The sequence below is a fragment of the Megascapheus bottae genome, chromosome 1, assembly GCF_031878675.1.
Source record: "Megascapheus bottae isolate mThoBot1 chromosome 1, mThoBot2.hap1, whole genome shotgun sequence".
Classification (NCBI taxonomy): domain Eukaryota; kingdom Metazoa; phylum Chordata; class Mammalia; order Rodentia; family Geomyidae; genus Megascapheus; species Megascapheus bottae.
The window spans coordinates 29,297,077-29,306,209 of record NC_143509.1 but is presented as its reverse complement, the minus strand read 5'-3'; the positions used below and the strand labels follow the sequence as shown (position 1 = coordinate 29,306,209).

The 9,133-nt window shown below is 59.7% G+C and overlaps 1 protein-coding gene across 1 annotated transcript; it reads right to left on the bottom strand.

Annotated features, from left to right (window-relative positions):
- Positions 1–17: 17 nt before the first annotated feature.
- Tle6 (TLE family member 6, subcortical maternal complex member) lies at positions 18–8,484 on the bottom strand. The gene is made up of 16 exons (XM_090329260.1): positions 8,413–8,484; positions 8,180–8,230; positions 6,836–6,861; positions 6,448–6,505; positions 5,763–5,804; positions 4,560–4,622; positions 4,237–4,477; positions 4,103–4,122; positions 3,687–3,857; positions 3,573–3,610; positions 3,032–3,281; positions 2,516–2,784; positions 1,510–1,651; positions 566–716; positions 325–401; positions 18–229 (listed from the first exon to the last, which is right to left on the bottom strand). The coding sequence occupies exons 1-16, from the start codon at positions 8,422–8,424 to the stop codon at positions 125–127; spliced, it is 1,716 nt and encodes a 571-aa protein (XP_090185386.1). The 5' UTR covers positions 8,425–8,484; the 3' UTR covers positions 18–124.
- Between the last annotated feature and the right edge of the window lie 649 nt (positions 8,485–9,133).

The window sequence follows — 9,133 nt, the reverse complement described above, 5'->3', positions numbered from 1 at the left end:
GCACCCACACAGCCTTTTCCACATGCTTTATTACCTGTGACAATGGTGGACCCCCCCCCCCACGAACCCCTCCGAAGGGACCCCAAGCTGGAGTTGGGCGGGCGTCCACTGTGGCGGTGGCTGCTCAGTAGGTGATCTGGTACACCGTGGCCTGGTCCTGGGAGCCGGTGACCACCAGACGGTTATTGGAGGACACCGTGCAGCAGTTGATGCAGGAAGTCTCAAGGACCTGGGAAGGCATGGGTCATGGAAGAGTTGGGGACACCCCAGGGAAAATGAGTCCCCCACTGGGGAGCGAGTCCCCTCCAGGAGACACCGTGGTACCTGGAAGGCCTTGGTGCCCGTGGGCAGGGTGTGGATGGTCACCATATCATCGGTGCCGACGCTGACCCACCACTGGCCTGCAGCAGAGATGAGGTCATGGCGGCAGCCCCTCCCCCTTTCCACACCTGCAAAGGCCCTGGGGTGCCCACAGGGCTGGGCAGGGTCTGGTGCTGCTCCAGTAGGAGATTCCCAGGGGTCTGGGGCCCCTAGAGTGGATTCCCACCTTCTGCTGGCCACTCACCATATGGGGAGAACTTCACCCCGAGAATGGTGCCCCCCTTGCTCCCCACCATGTGTGCGGGGCCTCCGGTGGAGGGCTGCAGCCAGTGCTGACCATTGGCCAGGCCCAGGATTATCTGGTCTCCCTGGGGGTTCAGGCTCAGGCTCATGATCTGGAGGAGGGCAGAGAGGACTGATCAGAGCCAGGGGGTCCAAGGGGGGGCCGAGGGGGCACAGGGTGCGGCCCTGAGGCCGGCTGCCTGGGCACTTCTGGTCACCATGGTTTGTGGAACACACTGTATTTACAGCAGGGGCAACAAACAGAAGCACCTGAAACTTGTGCGTCAGTACCAGGGCTTGAACTCAGGACTTGGGAGCTGTCCCTGAGCTTTGTCACTCCAGACTGGCACCCTACCGCTTGAGCCATAGCCTCATTTCTACCTTTTTTTTTTTTTGGTGGGCTGCGGGACTTGAACTCTAAGCCTGGGTGTTGTCCTTGAGCTCTTCAGCTCAAGGCTACTGCTCTACCACTTTGAGCCACAGCTCCACTTCCGATTTTCTGGCAGTTAGAGATAAGAGTCTCAGATTTGACTGCCGGGCTGATTTTGCACGGTGATCCTCAGATCTCTGCCTGAGGAGCTAGGATTACAGATGGAGTCACCGCACCTGGCTCCCATTTCTAACTTTTTGTTGGTGACTTGGAGATAAAGATTCTCATGGACTTTCTTCCCCGGGCTGGCTTCTAACTGCTGGATTTACAAGGGGGAGCCACCAGTACTGGGTTTGAGGACATTGTGCTGTAGAAGCCAGGGAGGCCTGGTACTAGCTGCCCTTCCCTCTCCCTCCTCCCCCACTCAGATCTGGCATGACAGGCCACACACACAGCAAGGCCAATGTCCCCATCCCTTTGGGAGGACGCGGTCACCCCAGGCAGCTGGCGAAGCCAAGCCCAGCCCCATCTCCCACCTGAGAGTTGAACTGCAAACTCCTCACTTCCCCCGGCACCCTCAGGTCCCAGCAGTGCAGGTTGGCATCCATGCCCCCAGCCCACAGCCTGTGGTTCATCAGCGCCAGGCTCCGGGCTCCGTTGGGGTGGCAGGAGATGTCCCTAGAGGGAGACACAGGGGAGGAGGAGAACTAGACCCCAAGAATGTGCCCCAGGCATTCACTGCCCTCATGAAGGGTCAAGTCCCATAATGGGAGTGCCTGGCAAGAAGCCTTGACTCCAGCCACCTCCAGCAGGCTCCCTGCGAGCCCCAGCCTCTGCTACCTGTGCTGCCAAATGGGCCCACAGAAATCTCCCACAGCCAGGTCAGGCCGCCATCTTCCAGTGACATCTACGCAAGCATGTGCCTCAGAACAAACTGCACCTTCTGGGAGTTCAAATCCCAGTACTGCCCCCAAGCCCACCCCCCTCATCTCAGCAGGGCACCGATGCCTCCCACCTGTCATCTTACTCAGGAGACAGATCTGAGCTGCGGCTCAAAGCCGGCCCAGGCAGTAAAGTTCCGGAGACTGTTATTTTCAATTAATCAAATGGCCAGAAATGGAGTTGTGGCTCTAGCTGTCGTGTGCTAGCTCTAAGCAGAAGAGCTTAGGGACTGGGGCCAAGCCTAGTACCGAATTCAGACCCCAGCACTGGCACATAAGACGAAAAACTACTTCTGAGCTGGGTGCTGCTGGCTCACACCGGTCATCCCAGCTCCTCAGGAGGCTGAGATCTGAGGACTGTGGTTCAAACCCAGCCCAGGAAGCCAAATCCATGAGACTTATCTCCAGTAAACCCCTGGAAAACCAGAAGCGCATCTGTGGCTTCAAGTGGTAAAGCACAAGGGCTCAAGACTGCGCCCAGGCCCTGAATTCAAGCACCATGACCAATCAAAATAAATGTTATTTGGGAGGGGGGAGGAGTGCGGGGAGGGGGAGGCCAGGATGGGGGGGTTGGGGAGGGAGGTCCCTGATCAGGTCGCACCTGATCATGCTGCGATCCCTCAGGTCCCACAACCGGATGACTCCCTCACTAAATCCAGCCAAGACCAAGCTTTCCTCCATCTTGGCGGTCAGGGCCTGGCAGGTGAGCCCGGGGCAGGGCAGCTCGGTCTTCAAGTAGAGCGAAGGTGCTGACAGGTCCCACAACTTCACACCGGCTAGGTTGCGGCCGCCGGCCAACAGCGTGGTGTTGTCAGAGGACAGCAGGCAGGTGCCCAGTGAGGGGCAGCCCCGCGAGGACGCCAAGGCCTCCTGTGTCTGGTCGAGAGGAGCCAGGACCAGTGAGGACACCGTGGCCCCGCCCCCGAGGCGCTCGGGTGGGCGGGGCCACAATGAGTGAAGATGTTGGCCCCGCCCCCCGAGGTGCCTGGGTGGGCGGGGCCACGGTGAGTGAAGATGCTGGCCCCGCCCCCGATCCCAGGGCCCCGCCCCCGACCCGCCTCCACCCCTGCTGCCGGCCCCGCCCCCTGCTGCCGGCCCCGCCCCTCACCTGGGTGACTGGCCGCAGGTAGCTCTCAGGGCACCTGTCCTCAGCCACCTGGCCAACCAGACTCCACACCTTGATGCCCTCCTTGCTGCAGGTGAAGGCGTGGCGAGAGAAGCTGCTCACCGCGGCCGACAGCACGGACCCCCCGTGTTTTAGCACCCGCATCTTCTCCACTTTGTGCGGGACGGCGAACCTCTTGGACCGACCCGGCTCTACTCCTGTCCTGTCCCAGGTGTCTTCGAAGTCCTCCGAGTCCCAGGTTCTCGGGGAGGCAATGTTGGAGATGAGCCACCTGCCCATGCGTCCCATTCTTCCCAAAATGTCGGGGCTCCCACGGAACATCTAATCCTGCACTGGTCCTGCCTGGAAGGCTTCCCTTTAGGAGAGCCAACTCCTACTCATGGTTCAGGCCCTCACCATTGTGTCTAACCTTCCGGAAGTTAAACCAGCACTTCTGGTACCGCTTCCCTGACTTTGAGGACAACAGGACAGACAGACATCCCCCCCATTCCCAGCCACCATTTCTCTCAGGCAGCAAGCTGCACACACTTACAGGAGCTTCAGGAACGGAGCCCTGGCACCAGACTCCTCCTGTGGGGTGGAAGAGCTCAGCTGCCAGGCGCCCTTCCTCCTCCCGACCAGCCCAGCCCTGCAGGTGGGTGTTCACCTGGGCCTCGAGGGACTTTTTCAGGGGATGCAGGATGGACTTGGTCACCATGGAAACTGGCTGCTGACCACAGAACTGTCCAGTTTTGAAGCGGACCTTTTTACCCAGGGTCAGCATCTCCTCTTCCTCCTCCTCTTCCTGTTCCTCACTGGGTCCCAGCACCGAGTTCCCCTGCCCCGAGGGGGTCGTGAGACACAGTCAAGATTCCTTGGTCCCACATTCGAGCCCAGGGACTGGAAAGCCATGGCCAGGCAGCCAGCAAGGGGCTCCAGCCTGGGACCCCAATATCAGTGGGGGGCCAGGCTACAAGTCCCCAGCACCCCAGTCCTCTGGTGGGGTCCCCCATCCCTGGGGAGAAGGCAGAAGAGGCCCTCAGCTCACACGATGACACAGCCCCCAGGCCTGCAGCCACTCACCCTGGACTTCTGTGCAGTCTCTATGGCAACAGCAAAGGAGAGCATGGAGAAAACGGGGGGGGGGGGTTGTGAGCTGTCGCCCCCTCCTGCACCCCAATCCAACCTAACCTTGTCTTCCCCTCCACCCCCCATACCTTCCCAGTTGAAGCAATGGACGAAAAGGCGAAACAGTTCCCGAGTGAGGGTCTCATTCCAGAACTGGGGTTCCTGGCTGTGGGGCAGGCACGGCAGCATCCTGTCCCCGCCCAGGGCCTGGTGCAGGCCATCGGAGGACCTGGGGTCTCCTGTGTCTGTAGGCCTCTGTGGGCACTCCGCAAGTTGGGGGGCCTTGGGGCTCTCAGGCTCCTTCACAGCCCTGAGCAGGCTTGGCTGGAGCTGCAGAAGCCATGTGTGAAGATATGCAGGGGAACCCCGTCCGGGAGTGTCCCCACACACACCAGCAGGGCCCGAGGCTGACCTCTATGGTCTGGCTCCTGGGGAGTTCGTTGTACTTCTCCATCTGCTTCAAGAAATTGTTGACCTACAGGGAGAGACAGCCTGGGATGAGAGACCCTGAACAGTGGGATAGCCTGGGAAGCCTGCCGGAGACCCACACCTCAACCAGCAAGCTGGACAATGGAGGCTCACACCTTCCATCTCAACTAACCTGAGGCCATGCTGGGAAATTCACCATCTAGTGTGAGCCCCGGCGGTGGGGGGGTATGTGTTATAAACAAGACCAGTCCTGGGCTCAACCCTGCCCCACCCTTGTAACCACTGCACTCCCCTGGCCTTACACCCAGCTCACCAGACTCCCCCACCCCCACAAGACTGGGAGGCCAGGCCTGCTAGAGTTTTGCTGGCTGGACTCCCGGCTGTCCACAGTGGGGGCGGACAAGTGGGTGATGGATGGAGTTGCCATGTTCCAGCCGCTCCCCTGCATAGCTCACCCCAGGCTGGGCCATTACAGACGCACCCTGGCCTCTGGCCCACGCCAAGGCCTGCCAGGACCCCGAATGGGCCAGGTGGTGTTGGGGGGGCAGGGGAAGCACACTGGCACCGGCAGATGCCTTGGTTTGGCAGCTGAGAGACAGGAGCCCCACGTGACCCCCTGCAAGAGAGGGGGGCAGCCCTGGTGCCTGCACAAAACTGGCCACACAGTGGAGTGGGGGTTACCCTGCAAGGGGCTCAGAAAGGCCGGTGAGGAGGGGAGCCGTGGCTCACGCCTGTCATCCCAACTACCCAGGAGGCTGAGATCTGAGGATCAGGGTTCAAAGCCAGCCCGGGCACGACGCATCTCTCTCTGAGACTCATCTCTAATGAACCGCCACAAAGCAGAAGTGGTGCTATGGTTCAAGTGGTAGAGCACCAGCCTTGAGCAAAAATTGCTCAGGATTGCATCCAGGCCCTGAGTTCAAGCTCCAGGACCAATGAAAGAAAATAGACAAGTGAGGGACCCCAAGATGTGGGCGCCCCGGGGTCTCAGAGGGCTCCCAGCAGGCCCCTCCTTCCTCTGCCCACAGCCTTGCTGGCACCCATCTGCCTCAAGTCACAGCCCCAGGGTTCCCCGAGTCCTGCAGACAGGCTCTGGCCCCTTCCCGACCCCCATACATCCTGCTTTCCCAAGAGGGGTAAGTCTACCCCCTGCACCCCCAATTCCCTTGCCAATCTTCGCACTCACCTGATTATGATGCTCTTGGATATTCTGATGGATTTCCTTGAGCTAAAACCAAGACATGGTTCATGCTGTGTGACCCCAAAGAACAGACTCCTCTCCATTTCTCCTCCTGGATCTCCCAATACAGCGGCCATCACATGCTGGCTCCAATTAGGGACACTGAGTCCTACCCCAGGACACTTGCACAGGCTGTACCTGTCAGACCCTGCAGGACCTTCACTATTCCTCAGGAAGGGAAAAGCCACTTCCTGTGGGATCACCTGCCAAAGACACGGCTGTGGGCACATCCTGGTCCCTTACGTCTTGTCTGTACCCCTGTCCTCGCAGGTGGCCACAAATGTGGCTACTGACATTAAATCAAGCTCAGGCTGGGTGCCCATGGCTCACACCTGTAATCCTAGCTACTCAGGAGGCTGAGCTCTGAAGATCGCGGTTCAAAGCCAGTCTGTGAGACTCATCTCCAATGAACCACCAGAAAACCAGAAGTGGCACTGTGGCTCAATGTGGTAGAGCGCTAGCCTTGAGCTGAAGAGCTCAGGGACGGCGCCCAGGCCCCAAGTTCAAGCCCCATGACTGACAAACCACCACCACCACCCCCCTCCTATGAAGAAGCCAATGGAAGGGGAGTGAAGACACCCAAACCCCACTCTGACCAGCCCCAAGAGCAGCGGGGTAGGGGAGCGCTCACCAGGTGGTTGAAAGTTTCCAGGTGCTTGGTGAGCTGATCTTGAAGGTGGTCCGGGAGCCTGGGGAGCAAGAGGCTTCAAGACCCCGACCCCCAACCGCCAGCCAGAGCCTCCTCTGCCCCAGAACCCAAGGGAAGCCGGGAGGCCAAAAGTCCTGTTCTTTGTGCAGCCCACGAGGGCCCAACTCCTGAGAGCCACAGCACCGGTGGCTCGTTCAACACCTGTCAGCCCAGCTTGTCAGGAGGCTGAGATGTGAGGACTGAGATGGGCAGCGGCCTCTCCGGCAGGAAAGCCCACGCATTCTCCCCTGAGCCACACCCCAGCCTCATAAAGTGCTCCCCTCAAATGAAACCAGGCTGGGAAGCGCCCCTCACCTGAGGGAGCACTTACCTGGGGAGGCCAGTCTTGAGAAGGACCTGGGTGAGGGGGAAATGGAGAGAAATGGAGGGGGCTGGAACCATGGGAGGGGGTGAGGCAGCAGGACCCACAGTGCCCCCCAGCCACCCACATCACCCCAAATGTTCCTATGTCCTCTTCTAGTGATTCTGTTATTTCTGCTTGTTTTTTCCCCCCAGTCATGGGACTTGAACTCTGGGCCCTAGGCCCTGTCCCTGAGCTCTCAGCTTAAGGCAGCCATCTACCCGGAGCCACATGAGCACTTCGGGTTTTCTGGTGGTTAACTGGAAATTAAGTCTCACAGACTCTCCTGCCCAGGCTTTGAACTGTGATTCTCAGATCTCAGCCTCCTGAGTAGCTAGGACTACAGGCGTGAGCCACTGTGCCCCGCAGACTGTTGCTTGTCTTACTTGTGTTGTTGATAACCTTTCCTTTTTCCTTGTGTGTCTGCCACTCCTAGGATTTGAACTCAGGGCCTGGGCACTGTCCTTTGTTTTGCCCAAGGAAGGTGCACTACCACTTGAACCACAGTGCTACCTACTTCTGGCTCTTTGAACATTAGGAATCTCATGGACTTTCCTGCCTGGCCGACTTTGAACTGTGACCCTCAGAGCTCCTGAGTAGCTGGGATTCCATGCATGAGCCACAGGGCCCATCCATGTAGCTTTCCTTTTTGTTGGGGGGGAGGGAGGCTAGGAAGGGGGGGTCACTGGGGTGGGGACTCAGGGCTCCACAGGTTAGGTAAATGCTCTACCACTGAGCTACATCTCCAAGTCCTGAAAATTAAACTTTATCCCTATGCTCATCAATAAGAATAATATATCCACAGGGGCCCTGGAAGGAATTTCTGGATAAGGGAGCCGGTTTGTTCTATTGTGCAGACTGGCCTAACAGAAAAAAGCCTCATATGTTCCACCTGGCCCTACCAGCCCCGGAGAGGGAGGGAGCTGGAGGCTGGGGAGGAGAGGGCGACTGAAATACTGACACGCCTGGCACCCCAGATGCTCAGGAGCCGGAGATCTGAGGATTGCAGTTCAAAGCTAGCAGGAGCAGAAAAATCCATAGATTCTTATCTCCATAAAGCCCGAAGTGGCACAGTCCCAAGTGGTAGAGCGCTAGCCTTGAGTGAAAGAGCCGAGGGACAGCGCCCAGGCCCCACAACTGACAAACACAAACAACCGACTTGAGAATTGTTAAGAGGCATCACCTGTCCCTTTGCCAGACAGCTCAACTTTTTAAGCAGCTGCCCTCCCCCCAGCCCACGGCCACCAGCTGCCCCCTGCCTCCAAACGGTCAAGACCAGAGGCACCTGTGCCCTCTCCCACCTGCCCTCCTCACCAAAGCCTCCATGATGGAGGCGCCCTGGGGGCGCTGGTCTGCAGAGGTCATCTGAAAGCAAGCACAGACAGGACTCAGAGGAAATGGCAGGCCCTGTCCCTCCCATCCAGCCTGGCTGGCTGCCAGCACCCCTGTGCATTTGGGGGCTTATCTCCACCCACAGGCTGCAGGCTAGGCAGCAGGGGACATCCCAGGCCCTGCACCCCCCCTGGCCCCGCACGCCCAGGCCTCACCCCCTCTGCCATCCAGACTCCCTGTGGGGAGCAGTCAAGGAGGAGGGAGCCCCGAGAGAGACCCCTCAAGTGGAGTCTTCCTAGAAGCAATAAGAGCAAAGGGTTGTGTAGGATGAGTACGAGTTTGCCAGGTGAATTAAGGGAGAATTTGAGAGGGGGGGCGGGGAAGAGGGGGGGGCCTGGTCTACCGAGACGTCCCAGTGACAACTGCATCCCCTCTGCTCTCCGGTCTGCCCCCCACCCGCACCCCTGCACCCCCCCCAGGCCGGGACCCCCACAATTCCCCCTGCAGGAAACAGGCCTGGCAGCCACGCACCACCCCCACCCCCCGAGGGCGGCGTCGAGAGCGGAGCGGAAGCCGCGGGGTCAGCCAAGTTCAGGGCAGGAGGCGGTGCCTCCGCCCCCACGCGGGGGGCCATTTGACCCTCCTGGCCCCGCCCCTGCCGCCCCGGCCCCGCCCACACCACCACCCCTACCACCACCTGGAGCCCGAAGTCCATCAATGAAGGAGCGGCAGCTGCACGTGGGCTCAGGCTCGCTGGGGAGCGGCTGCTGACAGCGTCAGCCAATCACAAGGCGGATGGCCCACGTGGATCACGTTCCCCATCGCTGATTGGCTGGTTCTGCCAGGGCAGCTGGACGGATTGTCAATCAACGAGCCCCGAGCTCTTTCTTAACCCTTTGGATCCCGCTCCAGGAGAAGGTGAGATGCACAGCGGCA

What these genes read in the sequence shown, in the direction of transcription:
- Tle6 (XM_090329260.1), bottom strand. An exon ending in TCCAAGAGCATCATAATCAG is followed by an intron (nt 4,623 to 5,762) that starts GTGAGTGCGAAG and finishes CTCTCCCTGTAG; the next exon opens with GTCAACAATTTCTTGAAGCA. An exon ending in GCTCCGTTCCTGAAGCTCCT is followed by an intron (nt 3,282 to 3,572) that starts GTAAGTGTGTGC and finishes TGCCTCCCCGAG; the next exon opens with AACCTGGGACTCGGAGGACT.